General features: G+C 40.6%; 2 protein-coding genes across 3 annotated transcripts in view; both read right to left on the minus strand.

Annotated features, from left to right (window-relative positions):
* TRIM6 (tripartite motif containing 6) overlaps positions 1–9,168 on the minus strand; it is a 14,703-nt gene extending 5,535 nt beyond the window's left edge. The window contains exons 1-4 of one of the 2 annotated variants that reach the window (XM_017507273.2): positions 9,097–9,168; positions 1,911–2,400; positions 1,035–1,130; positions 181–411 (exon numbers count right to left, since the gene is read on the minus strand). In XM_017507273.2, the coding sequence (XP_017362762.1) occupies positions 181–411; positions 1,035–1,130; positions 1,911–2,333 (750 nt within the window). In that variant the 5' untranslated portion in view covers positions 2,334–2,400; positions 9,097–9,168. The remainder of the gene's footprint in view (positions 1–180; positions 412–1,034; positions 1,131–1,910; positions 2,401–9,096) is intronic. The other variant, XM_037730956.1, reaches the window with a different exon arrangement.
* A 15,955-nt stretch (positions 9,169–25,123) lies between these two features.
* LOC108288294 (olfactory receptor 52B6) lies at positions 25,124–27,039 on the minus strand. The gene is given in 1 exon segment (XM_017507178.2): positions 25,124–27,039. A coding segment is annotated over 1 exon segment (1,011 nt). The 5' UTR covers positions 26,845–27,039; the 3' UTR covers positions 25,124–25,833.
* Between the last annotated feature and the right edge of the window lie 269 nt (positions 27,040–27,308).

Consider the following 27,308-nt stretch of genomic DNA (forward strand, 5'->3'; position numbering starts at 1 on the left):
TGAATTATCTTATGCTTTGCTCTATACCTCTAAATAGTTTAATAGGAAATAGGCTCTATAGTGCCAAAGGAATGTTTTTTCTTGTCCTTGCAATGATGGTAGTCTGATGGCCCAGAAAGGAAGAACACTTAGTTTCTCTTTTCCTTGAGTCTCTGATCTGGGCTCCTTCACAAGCCTTACCTGCAGCAGCTCCATTGTTGACCCCTGACATCGACGCTCCAGATCCGAGATGAGCTCTCTCAGTGACTGGCTCTGGTGGACCAGGTCATTCTCAGCCTCTTCTATAATACGCAGCCCCTTCTTCTCTTCCTCCTCCAGCTTTTTCAGCTCCCGCTGCTCCGCTCTGTCTAGGATGTTCCGCAGCTGATTAAACTCTGTCTGGATCCGGTATCTCTCAGGCTCCATCTGATTCTTCAGGAACAGGGAAGAAAAAGAGGCTGCTAGTCTGTTGCACTGAGGGTCTCCCCTATAAAAAGTGAGGGAGTTGCACTCAAGACTGCTTTCCTGGGCCAGGCTCTCTGGGAGAGGGAGGGTAAATGCTGCAGGGAAAAGCCTATGTAGGCTGTTTTTTCCTTGTTTTCTCCCTTCAGCTCTGCCCAGACCATTACCCCCAGGATGCTTTATCTAGGCCTCCTAGATATCAACTGTGATTCCTGGGTGAGGTTTAGATTCCAGGAAGCCTCCCTCACCAATTTTGAGTACTGAGGAAGAAATGACTGGCCTGTGACTAACCTGTTATTCCCAGGAAGCCAAAGAGACTGAAACTATAGAGCAAGATCCAGAATTATGAACTGGGCAACCCCTAACCATGGGTCCTTTGCTATGTGATTGTGTCAGTTCAGTTTTGATATGTTTGCTATTTAGCTCCCCTCTCCTACCCCTGTTTGGAAGGAATACAGTGGAAGACCAGGCAAAGGAAAGCTCTTCTAGCCATGGTATCAGAGGACAGGCAGGACCAGGACTCCTTTGCCTTCAGCTCCTATGACCTGCCCTGATTCCTGCCCCAGGACAGCATCAGAAAATGTCCCCCTTGCCTTCCAGGTTGTCCTCTTCTCTCTGATAAAAGCTGTTAGCTTCTCAGCTTCTTGCTGCTCTTTCTTCAGCTTCTTTAGAGACTCCTGAAACTTCTCCTGGAAGAAACAAATCACGTTAAGCAGGATCAAGCCTTCAGTTGACTCAGTACCCTGACATGGAATGAACAGGACAGAGATTCTGCTAACCTCAAAAGAAGCTTTCCTAACCTAGGATGAAAACTTGAGATAAGGCCAACATATCTTTTATATACAGGGGATGAAAACCAACAGGAATAGGCTGATTCTCCAACCTCCTTGGGAAGGTGCCTGACCACAAAACACCTGTGGCTCATGCCTGTAATCCCAGCACTTTGGGAGACTGAGGTGGGTAGATTGCCTGAGCTCAGAAGTTTGAGACCAGCCTGGGCAACATGGCAAAACCCCACCTCTACTAAACACACACACACAATTTGCTGGGCATAGTGGTGCATGCCTGTAGTCCCAGATACTTGGGAAGCTGGGCACAAGAACTGCTTGAACCTGGGAGGCAGAGGTTGCAGTGAGCCAAGATTGCGCCACCGCACTACAGCCTGGGCGACAGAGCGAGACTCCATCTCAAAATAAATACATGAGTAAATAAATTCCTTTACCTTCACTACCAACGTATCTCCATACTCAATCAACCAAGTACCCCTGTTTCCCCCAGCAGCTCTGTCTACTCAATCTGGTATAGCAAGTAAGAGATAAAGTCTCTACTCTTAATCAGGGAGGAAGCTTCCAGGTTCCTTCTCTAGGTAAATGAAAGGACTATAAAGAAATTAGGTCAGAGGATGACAAAATGATAAAATCTACCAAAGAACCTGTTTCTCCATCTCCCCCTCCACCCTGGGGTCCCACCTGGTATTCCTGGGCAACCTCCTCCATGAGGAACGTGTGGTGACCACGGTGCTCCTCAGACCGTTCACAAAGCCAGCAAATGACCTTCCCATCATCCTTACAGAAGAGCTGCAGCTTTTCTCCATGGTCTGCACAAAGAACTGCTTTCAGCTGCTTCCCAGCGCCCAGCACCACCTCTCTGAGCCTCCCCGCTATGTTGGCCAGATGTCGGTTAGGCCGCAGGCTCCCAAGCTGGTAGCTGGTCTGGCACACAGGGCAGCTTCTTTCCCCTTCTTGACCAATCACTGATTCCCTGCTATTTGTTGTGATGCAGGCTTGGCAGAAGCTGTGGCCACAGTCTAAGCTCAGGGGTTCTGTCAGGAGCTCCAGGCAGATGGGGCAGGTCACCTCTTCTTGTATGTCCACCAGTACTGTTGAAGTCATTGTGGCTACTTTCCTGGCTCCTGCCTGCCCAGCCCTGATTTCTAAGATATCTCCTGCTTGTAGAATCCTAGGTAGGTAAGCAAACAAAAAAGGGTCATGGTAAGAAAGCAGGGAGAAAGAAGGGATACTGACTGCCCAGTCCTGGATAAAGAGGTCAGACACCTGGGTAACAAGGGCTTCTCATTCTAATTGCCAACACGATCTTTATCCTAGCTCACACAAGACAGCAGTTTCTTCCCGTGTTAGAGCAGTGGTTATGATTTCCTCTTGCTCCTATTGAATGGAGTGACAAACTGAAGTCCTGGGAAGGAGGGGCCTGTGTAAGTCACTGTCTGTGTGACCTTTTCTTTTTTCTTTTATTTGAGAAGGAGACTCACTCAGTCACCTAGGCTGGAATGCAGTGGTGTGATCTCAGCTCACTACAACCTCTGCCTCCAGAGTTCAAGCAATTCTGCCTCAGCCTCCCGAGTAGCTGGAATTACAGGTGCACATTACCACACCCAGCTAATTTTTGTATTTTTAGTGGAGACAGAGTTTCACCATGTTAGCCAGACTGGTCTTGAACTCCTGACCTTAAGCAATCTGCCTGCTTCGGCCTCTCAAAGTGCTGGGATTACAGGCATGAGCCACCATGCCTGGCCTGTGTGAACTTTTCTCACCCAAAACATCTCCTCAATGTTAAAAGTGCCCCAAACACACTGCTGCCTCAGAATTTTTGCCTTTGCTGTTCATGATGTAAGGATGACCCTTTACTTTGCTATCTGCATGACTTACTAGCTTCTTAACTATTCTCTTATCAGAAGGGTCTGCTCTGACTAGTCTACTTAAAGCATAGCCACCATACAGTCACTTTCCACGTACTTGCCTCATTATTTTACTTCTTACACCACCTAACATAGATCTTTACTGCCTGAATCCTCTCAATGAAATGTAAGCTCCATGAGATCAGAGGCTGTTTTTGTTCATGGTTGCATCCTTGGCAGCTAGCACAGAGCCTGACATATAGGTCCTCACCTTTTGAAGAATGAAAGGTCAGAACCCCCTCATCCTCAACAATGATTATCTGTGACTTTTCTCATGAGCTCTTTCACCTCTTTGCCATCACTCTGGCATTACTCTCTGGTATCTGATCTCCAAAACTGTGCAAACACTTCCACCTCTTAACAGCCCTGCTCCACATGGAGCTCTCTCACCCAAGAGGCTCCCCTTCTCAGAAAAAAAACAAAAAACAAAGAAACAGCAATGGCTGCAATAAGGGGAGGTAATTTTTTGTTGTTGTTAAGACTGAGTCTTGCTATTGCCCAGGTTGGAGTGCGGTGGTGTGATCTTGGCTCATTGCAAATTCTGCCTCCCAGGTTCAAGCGATTCTTGTGCCTCAGCCTCCAGAGTAGCTGGGATAACGGACAAGTGCCACCACACCCAGCTAATGTTTGCATTTTAGGTAGAAACAGGGTTTCACCATGCTGGCCATGCTGGTCTCGAACTTCTGACCTCAAGTCATTCACCTACTTCGTCTTCCCAAAGTGCTGGGATTACAGGCGTGAGCCACTGTGCCCAGCCTGGGGGGTGGTAATATTTTTAACAACTAATGATTCTGTCACCAGTTGTGATTTAGAAATCACATCCTCCTGCTTTTTCTAACCTTCATGGGACAACTCTGCATAAAAAAGAGTATTCTCGATTCTTCAATAAGAAGAAACATTAAGTGACTTTACAAAATCATGCATCTTGTAAGTTGTAGGATTGGCATAATCTAACCTTTCCAGGGTCCCAGTTCAAAGCTTTGTTCTCAAACTCATAACTTTAACCAAAGACAGTCAGTTGTAAAGGCTGTAAAGGTCAGGCACGGACCAAGTGTTTTGGAAATATGGAAATGGGAGAGATCCTATTTGATGATGGGATTTTGCTGGGGCCTGTCTTAAACTTCAACAGGATCCCAAGGGGACCCATATGTAAGGAGAGGTGGCTGGTAAGGCAGTTGAGGCCTTATATCTTCATTGAGAAATACTATCTTTATCCTCTATTCATTTTTCTTGGAAGGGTTCTGTTGATAAATTACATTACCATTATTCAAAATCACACCGAGAATACTCTTTAGAAATTTTTAAAAACGGTTTCCAGCATTGAGTTATTTTCACTGGGGGACATTTGTTCTGCTTGCCTACCTGGAGTTGTGTTTGGGACACCAAAGAAAAGCCAGCTAACACTGCCTATTTGAAGGTGCTCTGGCCATGGTCCCATGTGTGACCGTGTTGTACTGGACAGGCCACAGTAGGTAGGGAGCAGATGGAATTCTCTAATTTGTCTTTGGCTGGTTTCCCAGCAAAAACAAATGTATATTGATGTAAAAAACATGGTCTGTGTGGGACTAAACACAGGTCCTGTAAATTGTACCAATTTACCCCCATCTTGAGGGCCTGATATATTTAAAAAGTATATCGAATTGCCTCTTAATAACAACACTCCCTCTAGAAGAAAGGGCCCAAGAAAGTGTCTCAGATAAGGGCAAGAAAAAGTCACCGGACATAAGCATAAGCCTTCTAGTGGCCCCGCTGGAGGATCCAGTGAGCTGAAAACAGGTCCTCGGTGCTGCCATCTAGTGTTCTATGGTGCTCCTGCAAGTACTGGCCTGGGTCTTCAGCTTTGCCATGCTTAGTAGCAGCAAAGCTCACAGCAAATATTTACAGACCATTATGTACTCAGCAAAAATTAACTTATTTTGAATGGAATAACTCAATAATTCCATATAACAACATTATGAATGCCCCTTAAATCTCATTTCATAGTTGCATAAACTGAGATTTAGTAGATCCTTCAAGTGGTGGGGCCGGTTTTGAATGCAGACCCACAGGCTGCAGAGCTGGAGCTCTTATTACTCTTTATATTCCTCATCTCCATAAAGCGTGAAAAATATACTTTTTAACAAATTAATGAACTCTGTACATCTAACTGGCAGTACTAATTCATATGACAGCTGTATGTGCCTATCATCTGAGACGTTTTACCTGAATTAATCACATCTATGGGAGCTGCATTATTATTTCCTTTGTTAATATCGCCTACCATACCCATATCGTCTCACTTAGCACATTGCACTATAAGGCTCTATTGCCTTTGATAAAGCATTATGAGGGCAGAGGCCCAGTCTCACTTTATCTTCCAGGTGCCCTAGACCTTAGCACTGCAACTAACACAGGAAATGATCAATTAACTTTACAATGGATTGAACATTACAACTTTCTGCTGAGCTTACAGTTGTCCTTGATGTTGGCATTAGAGTATAGAAATAAATGCGCTATCTTATGAAATTGTTACTGTTAAAAAATAATTGTGTTGATATTATATTACTATTATTATTTTTCAGACCAAGTCTCGCTCTGTTGCTATGCTGGAGTTCAGTGGTGTGATCTTGGCTCACTGCAACCTCTGCCTCTGGGGTTCAAGTGATGCTCCTGCCTCAGCCTTCCGAGTAGCTGGGACTACAGGCACGTGCCACCACACCCAGCTAATTTTTGTGTTTTTAGTAGAGACAAGGTTTCACCATGTTGGCCAGGATGGTCTTGATATTTTGGCCTCGTGATCTGCCCGCCTCAGCCTCTCAGAATGCTGGGATTATGGGTGTAAGCCGCCATGCTCAGCTTGATATATTTTAACTGAAAGTCCAATTCCAGTCCATCTTCCTCAACAAACACATGGACAATTTCATTTCAGACAAAACTGTACTTAGTACACCCAATTCCCTTGGAGAATTACTGCCTCATAAATGGAATGTAGTAAAAGCTCCAAACTGGAAAGAATCCATGAGATCACTAACTGGTAAATGAACAAACTGTGCTGTATCCATACAATGGCTTATTACGAAACAAACTGCTAATACATACAACAAGATAAATCTCAAAAGCATTATCTAAAGTGGAAGAACCCAGACATCAAATTTAAGTTACTGTATGATGCTATTTATATGAAATCCTAGAAAAGAGAAAGCTATAGTATTTGAAAGCACATCAGTGGAAGCCAGGGCCCAGGAGTGGGAGAAGAAGATGAACTGCAAAGGGCATAAGGAAATTTGAAGGACGATGGAAATACCCTTTATGTATCATGATCATGGTGGTGGTTACACAACTGACTACAATTGAAAACTCACAGAATTGTATGTTATGCTTAAAATTTGTAACTTATTAGATATAAATTATAACTCAATAAACCTGACAGGAACAAAAAAATACAAGAAAAATTAAAGGCTTGGTTTATTATCTTCAAAGCATAATGGAACTGTGCTGTTAAACATGGAGCCACATGTGGCTACTGAGCATTTGAAGTGTGGCTACTCAGAAATGGGATGTTTTAAGTACATAATACACATTGGATTTTGAAGATTTAGTTTAAAAAAATTAAACTATCTTATTAATATTTTTTTATAATGATCATATCATATCCTAACAGGATTTTGCATATGTTGGATTAAATAAAATATATTAAAATGAATTTTGCCTGCTTATTTTTAATGAGGTTACTTGAATATGTAAAATTACCTATCTGGCTTCATTCTATTTCTATTTGATTACATGTCTTTTTTTCTATGTAATACACTACTTTAGATATTCATCTCATAATATTACTCTGCTTTAGAGAAAAATTCTTGAGCAGAAAAAAGATGTGAGAGTTGAGGTCTCTTGTGAAAGTTGAGGCTTGGGAAAGAATTGTGAAGGAGGGAAGCATACATTTAGATTAGATTTGAGTGACCCTTGCCCACACACCGGTAGCCCTTACTGCCCACTGCAGCTGAGTGCAGCCCAAGGGAGATATGGGAGGCTGCCAGTTTCCAACTGAGACCAAGTCTCCAGAGCAGTGAGAGAAGGCATTCTGATGGTGAGGAGTGCAGACCAGGAGAGCCTGCAGACCCAGAGCCCAGTGGATCAAATTAGCAGTAGAAAGAGCCCAAATTCATGACCAGGTGGGATCAATTAAATCAGAACCAGATGCCAGAAAAAGTCTGCTAACTAGCAACACTGCAACCACTTGTCTTTCCTGGAATGATTCAGAATCTACGCTTTAATAAGTTCTCTGGGTGATTCTTATGTACATTAAGGCTTCAGAAGCACTGCCCTAGAGAAAGGACTCTCTTTCCCAAAAGTGGATACCATTTAGGGCGCAAAACAGCTAGAAGAAGGAGGGGGACAGAGAATGGCTTTCTATTTAGATATGAAGCATCTACTAGAGTGGAAGCTCAGATTGATATCAAAATGGCTTTCAAACTAAAAATCAGTGACTGAACAGGGAATACCGGGGCTGGTGTAGGCTGGAGGTTCAGAGTTCAGAATGACAGGGCAGGCCTGTCCACCAGCAGGGAGCTCTAGTGAAAGTGGAATAAAATAGGTGGCAATTGCATTTATAAGTGAGTTGGGCATGAGTTCTTGCACTTTAGGAATAACATTAAAAAAAATCTTTATGTAGGGTTATATTTAACGTATTATCTGGAATTGATTATCTAACAGATAGGACTCAATAAATATTTGAATTGGAATATGGTTTCAAAAAAATTTAATTTCCACTTCAAAAGCATATCTACTCCCTGCATTTCAGAAACCTATAATTTAAAAATTGTTTTGATTGGGCATTTTTTTTAAAGCTAGGCATGGAGTTTGCCAGTAATAATGACCATAATTTCAACATCGTCAGGCAGCCTTCTACGTGTTTAAATCTGTCTCACTGAATCCTCACCAAAACTTTAGGATATACACATTACTCCGTCCGCTTTGTAGACGGGAAAAACCAAAGCTCAAAGAAGTCAGGTTAACAGTCTTTGGGCACACAGCCAGTGTCTGTCAGAGTCAGGATTTGAACAGTCTGGCTGTGGCAACTATGGTCCTAACCACACATTTCTGTCTCTGTTGAATGATTAAATAAAATGTCTCTAACTTCAGTGGGCTCACTTGCAGTGAGGAAGAAAAATAAATAAAGATAAAATTATCTATATAATGAGTTCCGAAAGGGAAAGGACCTGTCTCTTTCACTGCTCTGTCCCCTCTGCCAGAAGTGACAGTAAGAGCCAGTCAACAGAAAGGCAGACATCCCTCTCCGACTGGCACACCTGGGGAACGAGAAGCCAGACAAATTCCAGATGTAAGCAGTATCAGGTGGTCAAAGCTCTTCAGAGCAATCCAAGGCGTCTTAAACTAATTTTAAGGAACAGAGCGCGCTCACTGGTCTTCCATCTAAACTCAACTACGCATGTCTCCGCTCCGGTGCGAGAAAGGCAGGGACTCCCTCCTCCGCCAGCCTTTGGCCTTTGAACAGACAGACCCACAGGTCTAGAGACTGCGGAAGGCTCATCTCCCAACTCCCTCTGGGAGACTCCTCCCAGGGGCCGCCTGGGATGGAGGATAAATGGTGCTGACTTCCTGGAGTGGCCGGGCAGGAGATGGGGGAGGGGATAGGGGGAAGGGATGCTGACCCTGAATCCACGCCTGACACACGGTTTGCCGCGACTCCCTAACGCGAAGTTTCCAGAGCTGCCTCCCTTACATAACTTTAGCTTCTGGAATCGAGGTTTAACTCTCACTATCCTTTGCACGGCCTATTCCCAGCTGCAAAGGTGCCTCTTCTGTGCTCCCTCCCCAAACTTAAGTCAACTCAAAACTGCAGAAGTCTCCCTCACTCTTCTTCCACCCGTGAACCCCCAACCCGACCTACAGGGCGGGTCGAACTCTCCAGACAAGTAGGGACAGTGATGGCTAGCCAGAAAATGAATTTGCTCACTAACCTGGAATCTGCGGTGTGGATCAGAGCCGAGAGGCAGCAGCCACGTCCTCCACCCAACCCGAAAGACTCAGGGGGGAAGGGGCGGGACCAGGGGAGGAGGAGGGTCAAATTGTCCGCACCGCGGGACAGCCACCGGATTCCATAGGTGTGTGGTCACCAGTGCCCATCAGGTGGTAAGGGAGATCAAGATAGTTTTGAAAGGCGGCAGTGCAAAGCTGTTCATCTTACCTGAGGAACGGCAAATCCGGAGGCCTTTGAGAACACCCGAAGGCCAGAGATGACCCTTGTAAATTGTCTGCAGTGTACTGTAGGTTTCCAATCATAACAGAGTTTAATCACACTGATAATACACCTGTACTCCATATAAACATATTAATTTAAATATCTAAATTTAAAAAAATAAAGTTATACAATTGAGTAAAAGATAACCCCTTTGCATAGTGACATCTTGCAAGACGATCATTAAAATTTATCAGTTTAAAATACATATATATATATGTATAAAGCTATGTGTGTGTATCTGTAATTCTGACCTATATAACTAGAAGACAATAAATCTTTGTTTTTCTTTAGGTCTGTGAATACATGTAAAGCTTATAGAGCCTCAGAACTCTATAGGGTTTCAATAGCACAAAAGCTCTGAGAAGAAAAGGATGTCAAAGCTCCTCCCTAAGGAGACTGATTAGATGAGGATCACCTGGCTTAGAAGGTGGATTGGGGAGGGAGGTGTAGAGAGAGGAGGGACTGGGGTGTCCAGATAAAAGTGAGGACAAAGGATTGGGCAATTGGGAGAGAACTGAGTTAAGTATAAAGAGGTTTCTCTGAACAGTCCCCAGGCAAATGGAAGGTCACTAAAATCTCATAATAAGAAGTGGAGACACGTGTCACTATTTCAGTGAGTACCTCATGTCCGCAGGCTTACGTAGCCACGCAAAGGGTATTTCAGAATACCCCTTGTGTGGCTTTCTTCACAAGGGTTTTAGGTATGGCTGCCTCCATATTGCCCATGGGTGATGCTGTGGGTCAAAGCCTGCTTATGCTCTGAGATTCTCCTGGCCCCACCCAAACTGTTCAGTATGGACACCAACCTGTCACTGGCCCAGCCCACATTTAAGTCCCTTGGAATACAAAATGGTAGGATTGACACCCAGAGGGTTAGAAGTATTAGAGAAGTGATGGAGAAGCCCAACCCAGAGTCCCTTCTCAGGCCAATTTCTAAGAGCTAATATAAATGGAAGTAACTTACAGACTCCATAGTCTTCTCAGCATAGAACTTCATTTCTGGGGCCAGAAGGCTCAGTTAAAAAGAGGATGTTGTTTGGGCATGGTGGCTCGCTAATAATCCCAGTATTTTGGGAGGCGGAGGTGGAAGGATAGCTTGAATCCAGGATTTTGAGGTCAAGCTGGGCAACATAGAGTGAGCCTGTCTAAAAAAAAAAAAAAAAAAAAAAAAAAAAGAAGAACATAAAAAAAAAAAAAAAAAAAAAAAAAAACAGGAAAATTAGCCAGGCATGTGCCCATAGTCCCAGCTACTTGGAAGGCTGACAGGTGGGAGGAACACTTGAGCCTGGCAGGTCGAGGCTGCAGTGAACCATGATCCTGCTACTGCACTCCAGCCTCTGTGACACAGCAATAACCAGTCTCAAAACAAAAAGAAAACGAAACCCAAAAAACAGAATAAAAGGCTGTTTCTCGGTGTGAGGAGGTTTTTTTTTGTTGTTGTTGTTATTTGTTTGCTAACCAAGGCAGTTTTTATTTTCTCTCTAATTTCTCATCTAGAACAGGGAGACTGGGCATTCTGACGGTTGAGAAGAAATGAAGGTACTTGGCAATAATTCATGGGGTCTCAGAAAGTTAGATATAAATTTACCATATGATCCATCAAGTCCACTCATAGGAAACTACTCAAGAGAAATGAAATCATGTCCATGCGAAGATTTGTACACAAATGTTCATAGCAGCTTTACTCATATTAAAAAATGGAATTAACCCTACTGTTCATCAAGTATTGAATGGAGTGTGGCGATTCCTCAAGGACCTAGAAATAGAAATTCCATTTTACCCAGCAATCCCATTACTGGGTAGATATCCAAAGGATTATAAATCATTCTACTATAAGGACACATACACACGAATGTTCATTGCAGCACTGTTTACAATAGCAAAGACCTGGAACCAACCCAAATGCCCATCGATGATAGACTGCACAGGGAAAATGTGGCACATATACACCATGGAATATTATGCAGCCATCAAAAATGATGAGTTCGTGTCCTTTGTAGGGACATAGATGAACCTGGAAATGATCATTCTCAGCAAACTGACACAAAAACAGAAAATCAAACACCACATGTTCTCACTCATAGGCAGGTGTTGAACATTGAAAACACATGGACACAGGGAGGGGAGCATCACACACTGGGGTCTGTCAGGGGGAAATAGGGGAGGGACAGCGCGGGGTGGGGAGTTGGGGAGAGATAGCATTGGGAGAAATGCCAGATATAGGTGATGGGGAGGAAGGCAGCAGATCACACTGCCATGTGTGTACCTATGCAACTACCTTGCATGTTCTTCACATGTACCCCAAAACCTAAAATGCAATTAAAAAATAAAATTAAAAAAAAAGTATTGAATAGATTGAAAAAGTATTCCCAATACAGTAGAATACATTAGTGTTAAAAGGGAACCAAGCATGTGGGATTCAGAGGTTGGTGGGGTGATGTGATGCATCCAGTAGGACAGGTTTGAAGGTAATGAAGGCACAGATTTGCTAACAGCCCCAAGTCCCTGAGTACTCAGCATACTTGCAGCTCTAGGCTCAGAACCCACTGCTGCAGTTCTAGACTCAGGGTGGTATCAAGGGATCCAGCCTGTTACTATAACAATATATTAAATGCTCATTATATACTAGAAGTATTGTTTAGTGCACAGGTTGAGGTGTCAAGATTTCCTAATAGCAGTAAGTGGACATTAACATTTGATAGGAAAGAGGTTTCAGGAAAACAAGCAGGACCATGACAAGGGTCACAGAACATTCTCACAGGCAAATAGAGAAAAAAAGATATACATATAAACTCAGGATGTAGATTTTCTGTGAGTAAATCTCTAATACACTTCTAATATATTTTCTTTCAAGAAATCTCTAATATGTTCACAGGAGGTAGACTTCCTGGAAAAAAATGTCTGGTATATTTTATCAGTACAACTTGTTTGAAAGCAGTGTTAGATGATTCCTGTGGTCAGTATTTCCCCTCCTCTCATGGGAAACCCTCCTTAATTCATTACTACCAGTTGGGAGCTGATGGGAAGAAAGGAAAGGAAAAAAGTAGATGTTGCAAGGCCGAGATTAAGACTCAGGATAGTTTATGCTTGAGAATTCAGGATAGGCTTACCTGGATTTTCTGAAAGAAAAATTGTTAACCTCTGATTAGAGGAGGAACTTCAGTAAAACCAAAGAAAAACAAATTTCAGTGAGAAAGATTTCTTGTTCCAGAGGCTTAGGGGTGTAGTAGAAACAAGCTACCAATTTTGTTTTCAGATGCTTCTGATCATCAAACACGGACCCACTTAATGTATGTTTTTTTCTCCTTCCTCCCTCTCTCTCTCTTTTTTCCACCCTTCTTTCCTTCTTGTTTTCCCTACTTTCCTCTCATTTTTCCTTTTTTCCTTCCTTCCCTCTTTCCCTCCTTCCTTCCTTCTTTCCCCTTCCTTCCCTTCCTTCCTTCCTTCCCTCCCTCCCTCCTTTCTTTTTCTTTCTTCCTTTCTTTCTTTCCCTTTCTTTCTTTCTCTTTCTTTCTTCTTTCTTTTTCTTTCTTTTTTTCTTTTTCTTTCTTTCTCTTTCTTTCTTTCCTTCTTTCTTTCTTTCTTTCTTTCTTTCTTTCTTTCTTTCTTTCTTTCTTTCTTTCTTCTTTCTTTCCTTCTTTCCTTCTTTCTTTCCTTCTCTCTCTCTCTCTCTCCCTTCCTTCCTTCCTTTCCTTTCTCTCTCTCTCTCTCTCTCTCTCTCTCTCTCTCTCTCTCTCTCTCTCTTTCTTTCTTTTCTTTCTTTCTTTCCCGAGATGGTCTCACTCTGTTGCCCTGGCTGGCATGTAGTGGTGTGATCTCAGCTCACTTTAGCTACAAACTCTCAGGCACAAGCAATCCTTCCAGTTCAGCCTCTCAACTAGCTGAGACTAAAGACACACACCACCACGCCACACTAATTTCTGTTTATTTTGTAACGATGAGATTTCACTGTGCTTCCCAGGCTGTTCTCAGATTCCTGGACTCAAGTGATCCGCCCACCTCAGTTTCAAAAAGTGCTGGGATTACAGTTGTGAGCCACTGTGCCGGGCCCCATCTTTCCTTTGATATTTTCTATTTTCTTCCTTCCTTCCTTCTTTTTTAAAATTTATTTTGTTCTTTCTTTTCAGCAGACACATATTAAATCATATATGTTGTGTTGCACAGTATTTAAGATGATAGACTCTGGAACCAGTTTTGCCAAGATTCAAATCCTAGCTCATTTACTTACCATGTGTATGATTTGTGGAATTTTCTTAACCTCTTTTGGGCCTCGGTTTCCTTATCTGTAAAATACCTACTGTGTAGAGTTATTGTGAAGACTAAATATGTAAGTATATGTAGAGCACTTAGGACAGCCCCTGAGACACAATAGATCATCAATTAGTGATAGGCAGCATTGTTAACTATAATGAAGTAGCAAGCATTTGGCAGGGCTCTGGAGTAATATCAATGAATAAAACATGAATTTTGCTGTGTGTGTATTTACATTCTAGTCAATTTGAAGAAAATCAAACGAATCACTTAAATATAGCTTTTTGTTTGTTTCTTATTATATCATTTTCTCGAAATCTCCTTTCTAGATAATCCCATCCACTTTCCTAGCTGACAAAGCCCTAGCATTAACTATAGATCTGACCTCTTTTGGGCTCCAGAGTCCATGTGAGTAACTCACAGGTAAAACAAAAACAAGATGTTGTAACCTCAGCAGACTAGCCTGGTTCAACTTTTATGTGTCAAAGTTGTGAGCTGTTTTTCAGTTGCCATAGCATCCTGAGCTAAAGGTCACATAACCTGAACATGCACCGATAAACCGGGCATGCAACCACAGGTGGCACCCAAGTGCTCCAACTAAAAAGTAGGGACTGAATAAAGAAGGGACATCACATGGTGGAATTCAGGATCTAATCAGATTGAGCCCTTGTATCACCCCATGGCAGGATCCAATCAGATCATGCCTCCCAGTATCACCTCATTGCAAGATCCAATCAGATCATACCTCATTATTCATTTCTTCTGTCTCCTTGTGAGTCTACTTGCAATTAAGCTTCACTTTTCTCAAAAGGTGTCATGATATTGGCTTGTATGTATGTCAAGAGGCAAGCCCGCTCATTTCTCAGTAACAGTATATAATATTAATGTTTATTTGCTGATCAATTTGTTTATTCTCCTTTATTACTTATCTTGATGAATGGTACAACTCGCCTTTTTAGTTCCCCCAGAAACAATGAACTCCTAAATTCTTCCCTCTTCCTCATCCCAACATTCAATTTTTGTGCTTTTAATTTATCCTTTTGAAGAACTTTTATTCATTTGATTTACTTCTCTCTATCTTTACTGTCACTATCTGGTGCAGATGCAAGTAGACCATTCCTATAATCCACTAATTTGTCTTTTTTAGTTTAGCTTAATTTCTGTTAAGAAATGGTTTAAAAATAAATAAAATAATGAGGTTCATAGACATCTAAAATAAACACATGCAGAAGAATTCTTTAGTTAATTAAGGAGAAAATCCGCAGGGTGGTGTAACCAATCCAAAGGAGAATTTAAAAACACACATAAATATAGGCGATTAGAAAACCTTGCAATGAATTTACATAGAGATGAAAATAAGTAAACATCCACAATAGAATAATCAAATACAGGTTTATTTGAGACAATTAATTTGCATTTCCATGGGCAAAATCACTTGCATGATTTTTAGCTCAATATAATTTACATAATAAATTATATTAAGCTCAAAGACAATAAGAAACTAAGAAAAATCAGAAAAGTACACTAGATGAGTAACCATTTTTTACATTGTAAAATCTTTCATAGTTTTTTCTCTAAGATTCCTTCTATAGTGACAATTAGACTGACCAGTTTAAAATACAAATAAATATGTTCCATTGTATTTATTATAACCTCTCAGCTTGGATTTTCAAGGAAAAGAAAACTTCAATTGTCTGAGATGGGTATGATAAAAATGTGTGGCAAGAGATAAAGCTGGAGAACAAGACAGAACAGTTTACAACAGCTGTGTGTGTCACATTACTGAAGCTGAAACTTAACACACAGGCAAAAAGCATCACTGAACGATTTTTATTTTTGGTCTCAGTGTGTGAGAGGATTATTTATTTATTTATTTATTTATTTATTTATTTATTTTTGAGATGAAGTTTTTGCTCTGTTGCCCAGTCTGGAGTGCAATGGCACAATCTCGGCTCACTGCAAATTCTGCCTCCTGGGTTCCAGCAATTCTCCTGCCTCAGCCTCCCAAGTAGCTGGGATTGGGTTGTATAGCCTGTTAATATTTTATTTTATTCTGTGAGTTGTCTTTGCACTCTCTTCAAGTGATTGTATCATTTGAAGCACACATTTTTGTATCATTTGAAGCACACATTTTTTTTGTATCATTTGAAGCACACAAATGATTGTATCATCTGAGGCACACATTTTTAACTTTTATGGAATCCTTTTTGTTTTTTTTTTTTTTTGTCTCCATGCTTTTGAAGTCATAACTGGGAAGGTTCTGCTTAATTAAAGTCATAAAGATTTACTCCTATATTTTTTTCTAAGAGTTTTATAGCTCAGCTCTGACATTTACGACTATCATGTATTTTAAGTTAACTTTTTGTTTTTTGTGCGAGAGAGATATCCAATTTCACTGAGTAGTTTGAAGGGGCCTGGAGATAACAAAAATGCCTAAACCCAGGGAGAGGAGATGAAATGTCTGGCTACTGCTTTAATATGGAGGAAAATGTGCTTAACTAGGTGTTGTAGAGTATAGACGGAAGGAAATGGATTTGCGAAAATGGTTTTCTCTCCATATAATTTGGTGGCAATGTGTAGGGGTGGGGACTAAAAATAAGAGAAATCTAACCTAACTGACTTTACCTTGATTCTAACCTCACAAGCTAATTGACTTTGTTAACTTTAAAACAACGACAATACTAGTCCTTCACCAAAACTAACCCTCTCCTTGCTTGAGAACCAAAACCATCTTTGTAAGACTAATGAAAGCCCACAAGATTAGGATTATGGAAGGAACTTGAAATTTGCTAAAATATAGGTGTAGTTACACAAGAACCAGCCATTGTTCTCCAGCCTGCTTTTTTATGATTCCTTGCTGCTCTAGTAATGTGGCCAAAGGTCACAAGATTTGTGACTTCCCCTGTTGCTCCTGTAGATAACATCACTATCGTAGAACCTAAGACTAGTCTTTTGAGATGTGTTCAGACCAGCTGACTCCACTTGAACCTGCTACTCATGACTCAAACAATTCTGGAGCCCCCACACAGAAACTGACACAGGGCGTGAGGACCATTTTCCTCACCCTTATGATTTCAACCCAAGTCAATCAACAGCATCCATTCCCTATTCCCTTGCCCACCAAATTATTCATAATAACCTTAGCCTCTGAGTTTTTGGGGAAGTTGATTTGAGTAATTACTACCCTCCTTTGGTTTGGCTAGCCCTATGACTATTAATCTTTCTTTACTGTAATACCACTGTCTCTGAATTGATTTTTTTCTGTGCAGTGGGTAAGGAGAACCCATCGGGCAGTTGTACAATAAAAGGCAGCCAATTGTTCAAACCATGTTCAAATAAGCAAATGCAAAGCTGTAACCAATCTGGCTGTTTTTGTGTCTCATTTCACCTTCAGGAGAAAGACCTGGACCTTGAAGCAGCCAGATGTTCTGACAGAGCTGAACCCTGAGGTACAGGTTCCAGGTGTAAGAAAGCTGCCTAGGATATCTGAGAATGAAGATATGCCAGAGGATAGAGAGGGAATGCGGGGGACATAAGTGGAGAGCAGTGAATAAGAAGTAGTGGTGGAGTGGTGATCAGAAGAGCTAAGCCTAAGCATTTGCTGGAGATTAATATGAAGTGTTAATATGAAGTAGCGGCCCAAGAATGGCCGCCCCCCACAGCATGAAACAGTATTGCTACCTGTAGGACATCATGGTACTATGGATTTTTTTTTCAGTATGTTTAGTGATCCTTTGTTAAGGTAATGAAAACAAGACTAATTATCATTTAGCTTTGATTCTCAGGGGCTTTATGTCTGTCTGCTCTGCAATGTTTACTGCAAGGCTTGAAGCATGTCTTCATCCTCTCCATAGGATGTGATCTGCGGACGCTGAGGGAGAAGTTTTGGTCACTTACTTTCTCTCTGAAAACTGAACAAGGAATTTAATTTCAACTGCAGCAGAGCCTGTGCTGACCCTTGACTCCTCTGCTCCAGCTCTGAAATCAGTTCATCCAGCTCTGGCCTCATTGGGCCAGTTGGGCTTCAGCCTCTTCCAGAATTCTCAGCCTCTTCTCATCCTCCTCATCTTCTGCTCCACTTTGTTCAAATGGTGTGTGACCAGCTCAAATTTAGAATGAATCTGTTGTTCCACAGTTTTATCCTGACTCTGTAGGGAAAGGCAGAGAGAGAGAGAGGCTGCCATGCTCTTTAGGAAGGAATGTCTTTAGGAAGGCAATGTCCCTGGGGATGTTGTCAGATATAAAGTGAAGGAGAAGCAAGGAGAGGAGACATTTTTTCTGTAAATCTGCTCTCCTTTCCATCATCTCATCTTCTCACTCTATCCACATGTCTCTAAAACTTTTTCCTCTGCCCTCTCTGCATCCTCAAGCTGGCATTCAGCTTAGGGAAGACAGGAGGGGCTGATTTCTGTAATGACCACATGAATCTTGACTTCTGGGCCAGCAAGTTCATAGCACAAGTTTTTTTCCATATTGTGTTACCTCCCTGATTCTGAGTCCCAAGAGGAGTCCTTAGTCAGTGCCTATCATAACCTTTCCAATTTCTGCCAAGGAAGTAAAAATGGGCTCTAAAGATGAGCTCTAAATACAGGAACAAAAATCTGGAAAGCTAGAATAATCACCAGCCAAGATTTCATCTTAAGTTTTTCTTAAAATTCTTGGCTTTGCTGTGAGCCTCTCTCCCTCACCCATATAGTTGTTCCTAAAGAGAGAGGAGGGAAATAGTGAGAGATGTTTTAATAAGGCAGGGCTTCTCAGAGTATGGCTTGCTGACCAGCTGCTGGCCAAAAAAAGAGGACTTTGTGCCTGAATGTAAGTCAACAAGAAAACTATGTTTAATTCAAGTGATGTTTTTTCATTTGGTTTTGTTTTTTGTTAGCAAGACATTTTTAGTGAGAAAGTAGTGGGCTGATTTTCATTCTGGTGCAAGATCCATAATAATGTCAAAAGGGCATTTTGACAGCATTGGTCTACAGGACAGTCAGCATATTAACTACTTCTTTTATATACTCTAGAATCAGACAGAATTCGATTGTCCAACCACTTCATTAAAAGCATTTCGAGAACTGACTTCTACCTTCCAGAATACCTTCTATTTTATCATGTAAACCTTCAACTTCTTGGACATTCCCTGTTCTATCTTCAACTGCCCAAAAGCTGCCTGGAGCTTCTTATGCAAGGGATACAGATGTCAGTGTTCATTCACTATTTTGTTCCATTGCTTATATACATTTACAATAGTGTAAATGAGGTGGGCTTAAAATTAGATTTTTTTGATTGAAGCCTTAGAAAGAACACTCACTTCTTCTCCCAGAGGGTAAAAGATCCAATAATAACCCCACTGTGTCTGAGACAATAGGAAGAAACTCTTATAAACTGAATGTCATCCATTTGTTCTATTGCCTTTCTTACCATTTCACATCCTTCTGATCCCACAGCTGCATTCTTTCTTCAGGGAGTCCTGAAAGATTTCAATCTTGGTACAATTTTTTATATATATAGGATTTCAGAAGTTTCTAATCTAGTTTGTTCTTTCATTTAAAATAGCAAGACTGCGAAGAAAGACTTGTCTTAATATGTGAATAATGGGGCAAAAGAAAGATTCTAAGTTATTACTGGGATGGGTAAGTGACAAGAGTGCTTGGGAATATGCAGTTTTCCCATCAGAAATTATTTCCTGCTACTATTCCTTCCAACCTAAGATGTACCTGGATTTTGTGGGCAGCTTCTTCCATGGAGATCATGTGGGATCTGCAATGTTCTCAAGATCTTTTACACACTAAGGAAAGGACTTTCTCAACCTACACACACACACACACACACACACACACACACACAATTTCCTTTCTATGTTTCTTATATAGAACCCCCTTTAGTACTTTCACAGGTATGATAGGTAATCCCCCAATTAGCCTGATAACTGAGAGTGGAAAAATGAAAAGAGGTCATTGAAAAAGATTCATAAGAAGATGGGCACCAGCTGTCTAGGGAATGTACAAATCACAGAAAGGATAATGGAGCAGAGGTGAGATACAGCAAGCAATTAGAAAGGAAATTAAAAGAAACTTTACTTCTACTTTTACATTTACCCCAAACACAATACTGAGACCAAATTCCATCTTTTTGACATAAGACAAACTGGGTCCCCTATCAAATGAGATACTATTGTGGATGGCAGTCTTCCTTATTCATTCTTTCTTGTTTCCATAATCATTAAAAATTAAAGCTCTTCTTTGGAACAGCAAAAAAAAAATCAACAGAGTAGACATAACATACGGAATAGCAGAAAATATTCATAAACTATGAATCTGACAAAATTCTAATATCCAGAATTTAGATGGAACTTAAGTTAACAAGCAAAAACTAAATAACCCCATTAGAAAATGAGCAAAGGCCATCAACAGACACTTCTCAAAAGAAGACATACATGGCATATGAAACAAGCATATGAAAAAATGCTCATGATCATAATCATCACAGAAATACAAATCAAAACCAAAACGAGATGCCATCTCACACCAGTCAGACTAGCTATTACTAAAGTCAAAAAACAATAGATGGTGGCAAGGCTGCAGAGAAACAGGAACCCTTATGCATTGTTTTAATTCAGCTGCTGTGAAAAGCAATTTGGACATTTCTCCAAGAACTTAAAATAGAGCTGCCATTTGACCCAGAAATCCCATTACTGGGTATTTACCTAAGAAAAGAAATTATTTTACCAAAAAGACTCTTGCACTCATAAGTTTGTTGCAGTGCTATTCACAATAGCAAACACATGGAATCAATCAAACACATCAATGACTCATTGGATAAAGAAAATGTGGTGCATATACACTATGGAATACTGAGCAACAATAAAAAAGAACATGAATGCAACAACATGAATGGAGCTGGAGGTCATAATCCTAAATTTATTAATGAAGAAACAGAGAACCAAATACCACATGTTCTCCTTTATAAGTGGAGCCAAATATTGAGCATACATGGACATAAACATGGGAACAATAGACATTGCCAACTACTAGACAGGGAGGAAGTGAGAAGGGTCATGGGTTAAGAATCTTCTATTGGGTACTATGGTCACTACCTGGTGCGTCTACCCATGAAACAGCCTTGCACATGTACCCCCTGCATCTAAAATAAAAGCTGAAATTAAAAAAAATTAAAGATCTTTGTGCTTCTAGTATAGACAATTAGATCATTTTTCTTGGCTTACTGTCATTTTAAACCCAAAATAGCATAATTCCCCCAAAATCAGACCATAAGAAGCATAACATCTCCAGTGGAGGATTTGCTTTCCTTTGTTCTTATATTCAGCTTCTCAGAGAGACAAAATGCCTTAGTCCATTCTGGCTGCTATAACAAAATATCATAAGCTGGGTAGTGTATAAACAATATAAATTTATTTCGCATAGTTTTAGAGACTGAGAAGTCCAAGATCAAGGTACTTGCCGATCTGCCTGGTGATGGCCTAATCCTCATAGACATCATTTTCTCACTGTTATCTCAGAAAGTGGAAGGGAAGAACAAGCTCTCTACAACTATAAGCATAATAATCCCGTTTAGCAGGGCTCTGCCTTCATGATCTTTGCTTCCCAAAAGGCCCACTTCTTAATCCTATCACCTTGAAGGGCAGGATTTTAACATGCAATTTGGGTAACTGTAAGGCATAAATTTGGGGAAGGATACAGACAGCAGACCTTAGCACAAATCAAATAGTTTTAAAAAGAACTTAATCAAAATTTAGCTGGATGGGCACAGTGGTTCACACCTGTAATCCCAGCAATTGAGAAAAAGAAGACACAGGATGAGCTCTCTGCCCTCTTCCTATCTGCCCAAAAGCTAAACACAAATTCCTCTTGTGAAGATGACCCCTACCCTTGACTCATACCTCTCCATTATTACCACAAAGGGCATAACAATCTATCACCAGAGACAATATGGCATTGAGAAAGAGCCTACACAAACCTTACTAATCAACCCTTATCCTCTATTAGTTTCCACCACATTTTTACTTTCCTACAGTCTGCTACCCTTAGAAGCCTAAAACTTTTTTTGTCACTTTTTACAAATCTATTGTTCTTTTGTTAAGATGCTGTGTTTTTTAGGCATTCAGCTGGTGAACATACAGCTCTACCAGAGGTGCACATAAATATACTTGAAATAAAAATATATTCTAGCTATTTTGTGATAGTTAAATTTTTGATAGCAATCAAGTATCTATTAATATGCCAGTTATTTATTTTCTTATATCTAGCTAATCTCATTAATAAACAAAACAACCCCTGAAGCAGTTATTGTTACTCTTTTTTACAGAGAAGGTAACAGGGTTAAAGAGGATAATTACCAAATTGCCCGGTGACAAACAGTTAGGAAGTATGTACTGAATAGAGTGACTGCAGTCTCTAACCTGTCTGTGTGATTATAACGCCTTTGTGTAACTTGGTAAAAGTCAGTAAGTTTTTATACTTTAGTAAGCATAAGGGTGTGGATTTGAAATCTAGGAATTTCAGACTCTATTTAGGTTGTTTCAAAAACTTTTGTGTTACAAAAATTTTGTCATAATGATGAACTTTTTATGCCATAATTTTGTATGTAAGGAGGCGTATACGAAATGTAACTGCTATAAATGTGATTTCTGGATCAAATAATAAATTCATATACGCCGAGCGCAGTGTCTCACGCCTGTAATCCCAGCACTTTGGGAGGCCGAGGCGGGTGGATCACGAGGTCAAGAGATCGAGACCATCCTGGTCAAGACGGTGAAACCCCATCTCTACTAAAACTACAAAAAATTAGCTGGGCATGGTGGCGTGTGCCTGTAATCCCAGCTACTCAGGAGGCTCAGGCAGGAGAATTGCCTGAACCCAGGAGGCGGAGATTGCGGTGAGCTGAGATCGCGCCATTGCACTCCAGCCTGGGTAACAAGAGCGAAACTCTGTCTCAAAAATAAATAAATAAATAAATAAAATATAAATAAATAAATAAATAAATTCATATACATTTTGTTAGATGTTTCACAATTCTACATTAATTCTATTGTATGGTATTTCCATAAAGAAAGTATGAGAGGCTCTGTTTTCTAACATTATGGCCAGCACAGGGTTAATCCTTTTAACTTTTACTCATCTGACAGGTGAGAAATGGTATCTTGGTGTAGTTTTTATTGTATTTTCTCTTATTAATAGTAAGCAAAGCATATTCCAACTATGCATCTGTTCTTTATGTTCATCAGAATTTTGATAATCTTTTCCCTCTACATTTTGAGGAACTTTTATGTATTAGGAAAAGCAAGCATTTTACCTATAAGTTAAAAAGATTTCAGTTTGTCATTGACTTTTGTCTCTTTGCTTATGACTTTGTTTTTTCTCATGAAAGAAAGAGAGGTGTATTTCTTATTAGAAGATCATAGAGAAATTCCTGTGGAAGAGACATATAAACAGAGAAATGAAGGAAAGGCGGAAATGAGTCATGTAAAAGTGTAGGAAAAGGATGTTTCAGGAAATGGGAATAACAAGCATAAAGGCCTGAGATGGAAATCAGCTTGGTGTGTCTGTAAAACGGCAGTCAAGTTTATGTGTCTTCAGTGGCATAGTTGTATTTAAAGAAATCTCTATAATTCTTTTAAAAATACATTTAATTTTGACTTGTTAAAATTACATTTGATTGAATTTAGTTATTGTAAATATTAGATTAAAATATTTTCCTGCTTTATTCTTGTTTTCTTTTTCCTATTCCTCCTTGTAGAAACAAAGTTGTAGTGTGATACACAATCGGCTTAGGTCTCAGGACAACTGTTATGAGTGTTAAATGAGCCATTCATTAATAATAATTGAAATAATACAAATAAAGCTATCGTTTGTAGAACATTTATTTATATGTAAAAGACTGTTATAATATAGATATATATTTATTTCTCATTAAATCATTAAGAGAAAGTTATTATTATTATTTCACTTTTAAAGCTAAGAAAGTTGCTGGGCGCAAGAGCTCAGGCCTGTAACCTCAGCCCTTTGGGATGCTGAAGTGGGCGGATTGTCTAAAGTCAGGAGCTCCAGACCATCCTGGGCAACATGGTGAAACCCCATCTCTACTAACAACATGTATATTAGCCAGGTGTGGTGATGTATGCCTGTAGTACCAGCTACTGAGGAGGCTGAAGCACAAGAATTGCTTGAACCTGGGAGGTGAAGGTTGCAGTGAGCTAACATCAAGCCACTGTACTCAACACTGGGCGACAAAGCGAGACTCCATCACAAAAAAAAAAAAAAAAAAAAGTGAGAGAGAAGTAAAGTAACTTGCCCAGACTTACACATTTGGTAAATGGAACAGTCATGTCCAACATAATCAATTTCAACAAAGATCTAGAACTCAAAACTTGATCACAACTTCTTACAGTTTTGTCTTTCATATCATAAGGATGCTAATGACTCCTCTCTCTAATTTTTATTATCATTGTCTCAAGGATGCAGAGAGCTATGTTGAAAGAAAAAGGTGGAAATGAACTGAACATTGATTGCTCATCTTCTTCAAAGATGAGCAGAAAATTAAGTTCATTGCTATTATGCAAACTCCCAAGCTTATTGAACAAGTGGTACACCCAACTTTTAAATCCACGTCTCCTGGCACCTAGCACAATTCCCTCCTCTACATGACATTGAGTCCCAGTGTCTCCCAGGAGGAACTCCTGCAAAGAAGAATGAATCTATAGTGGAAAAGTCATGTTAAATTTTTTTAAAGAAGAATTTTATACACATAAACACATATTACATATTTGCTATGGGAGGGTTCTCATGCTTTTGGGCAATATGATAAAACACCTTCAAAATAATTTTGTCTTTCTCAGAAAATGTACAGTCTAGACAGGGAGTTAAGACACAAACATGAGATTTCTTTTTTTTGTGGAGCATGGAGTTTTGCTCTGTTGCCCAGGCTGGAGTGCAGTGGTCTCAGCTTACTGCAACCTCTGCCTCCCGGGTTCAAGCGAGTTTCCGGCCTCAGCTTCCTGAGTAGCTGGGATTACAGGTACACACCATCATGCCCGGCTACTTTGTAGAGAAGTGGTTTCACCATGTTGGTCAGGCTGGTTTCGAATTCCTGACTGTGATTCACCCGCTTCTGCCTCCCAAAGTGCTGGGGTTATAGGCATGAGCCATCGCACCTGGCCACAAACATGAGATCTCTAATAAAACAAGAAGGAATATACTCATGACCCAACAAAACGGTGATTTAGATGAAAAGTGGGGTAGAATCTCAAATGATGGCTCTTTCACTGTGGACTGAGTATAGGAGTGGGCAGGGTTGGGAGATGAACTACATTTTCAAGGATAGTTTGGTTTTGGGTTACAATTCAGGTTGAGTTGCTCTTCTCAACCTCAGAGAACATCACCCTAGGTTAATTCCTGATGTTAGCAGATATTATTGAGCAAGTTATTAAATAACATATAGATGCTTATATTCCCTTAACTATTTATTAATGCATAAATCCATAGGTATTATATATGAGTGGTATTTTTATTTCTAATTATAATGATGAATATAACTTTTAAATACAAAGCATATATGGATGGAAAAGAATCCTATATAGTTGCCTACATTTCAGGGAAAACTTTATCCAGAACACATAATGGTTAGTTCAGAATTATTTGATAAAAGTTGATAAATGGATATGTCCACCTATTTATGCTGCTGCTATATTAGTATCTCTGAACATGGGTATATACGTGTCTATGATCTTGAATTTGTGCAACTGGTAAGAAAAATATCATCCCATGAGACTATAACTTCTTTGATGTGACAGTTCTCCAGGGTTCTCATCACGAGAAAGATGTTGAATGGCAAATGTCAAAAGTATATACAAGCAATTAAGAATACATTAGGAAGCCAGTGCAAGCAGTTAGAGAAAAGTCTCACTTAGATGGTAAATTAGATTCTTAAATTTCCCCTAATTAGCTAGTTTTTCTTGAGGTGATGGGAAATCAGATTGCATTTCAATAGTAAGAGTAAGAGGATGAGATAGATTTTACTGAAGATTTCTGATAAAAAAAATCAGAGGTGGGTTTGAGTAGATGACATATTTAAATAAATTGGGAGATTGGTGAGAATAACACAGGGATAATTGGAAGATGTAGAGATGAGAATGTGCTAAATACATGACAACTGATTGGTATAGAAAAGGATTAAGTTGAGACTAAGTTGAAAGCATTTATTTAGATCCTTTGGCAAGATTTGAAAACATTTGCTTAGCCCCTTTCAGTATTTGCTTGGTTCTCACTCCATAAATAATGGGATTGAACATAGGAGGAATGACAACGTAGAGGTTGGCCAGGAGGATATGAACATAGCGTGGGATGCGTCTCCCACCAAACCTGTAAGCAAAGACAGAAAAGAGGGCAGGGATATAGAAGAGTAGGATGACACAGATGTGGGATCCACAGGTACGCAGGGCCTTGGAGCGGGCATCTTTAGAAGGGAGGCGGAAGACTGCTTGGATGATGTGGATGTAGGAAACAGTAATAAGGATGATGTCCAGGCCTGTGGAGAGAAGAGCAGCTGCCATCCCGTACCAGACATTGATGGAGATATCAGAACAGGACAGATGGGCAATGCCCATGTGCTCACAAAATGTGTGTGCAATGATATTGATCCGGCAATAGTGCAGGCGCTTGAGGAGAAAGATGGATGGAAACATGATGACGAAGCTGCGGCTCAGGGCGGCAGGGACGATCTTCCCAATGACCTCGTTTGTGAGGATCATGACATATTGCAGAGGGGAGCAGATGGCCACATAGCGGTCAAAGGCCATGGCCAGCAGGACAGCAGAGTCAGCCACAAAGAGGAAGTGAATGAAGAACATCTGAGTGAGGCAGCCATCAAAGGAAATGTGGCTATATCCTAGTCAGAAATTGGCCAGGGCCTTAGGCATGGTGACAGTAGAGAGCAAGACATCAGCACTGGCTAGCATAGATAAGAATACGTACATGCGCTCATGCAGTATTGCTTGGGAGAGGATGACACAAATTCGGATGCCATTGCCTGCCAGGGTGGCTATGTACATGATGCAGAAGGGGATGGATAGCCAGATGTGTAGGTGCTCCAGCCCAGGGATGCCAGTGAGGAAGCAGCCTGCTATGCGAGTGTCAGAGTTGTTCATAGCAGGTATGCTGTTAGCAGGTAAAAGGGCCATGATTTTATGCAGGGCCCTCACCTGTGCCATGGGGGAAAAACAGCTTCAGACTTTTTTTTAAACACATTAGCAGAATGTCCATAAAAGCTTGCAAACAACCACAAGGTCTACACATATTTACAGACCCTATGACAGTTAATGGCCTCTTCACACGGGCATATCTCTACAGATAATCACACACAGGCTCTGCACACATTCATATTCTCTGCAAATAATCACACATACACTCTGCTCAGTTATAGGACCTGCCCACAGACAGGCTCTGTGTTCTTATTCAGAAGCTCTCCACATAGCTTTAAGAATTTAAGGAAATGACAGGGCTTAAAAACATTGCAAGACTCAGCATAGTGTCATAGGTCCTGAAAAGAGCAGGGATAGGTAGAACATCAAAATCAAGCTCTACAACCTCTTTGGACAGGTGAACTGTAATGAGCTCTGCAAAAGCCCCAGGCCCTGGCAGAGAGGACTGCAGTCCTACAGTAAGAGCAATTGCC

This window comes from Cebus imitator, unplaced genomic scaffold (genome assembly GCF_001604975.1).
Source record: "Cebus imitator isolate Cc_AM_T3 unplaced genomic scaffold, Cebus_imitator-1.0 Scaffold370, whole genome shotgun sequence".
NCBI lineage: Eukaryota > Metazoa > Chordata > Mammalia > Primates > Cebidae > Cebus > Cebus imitator.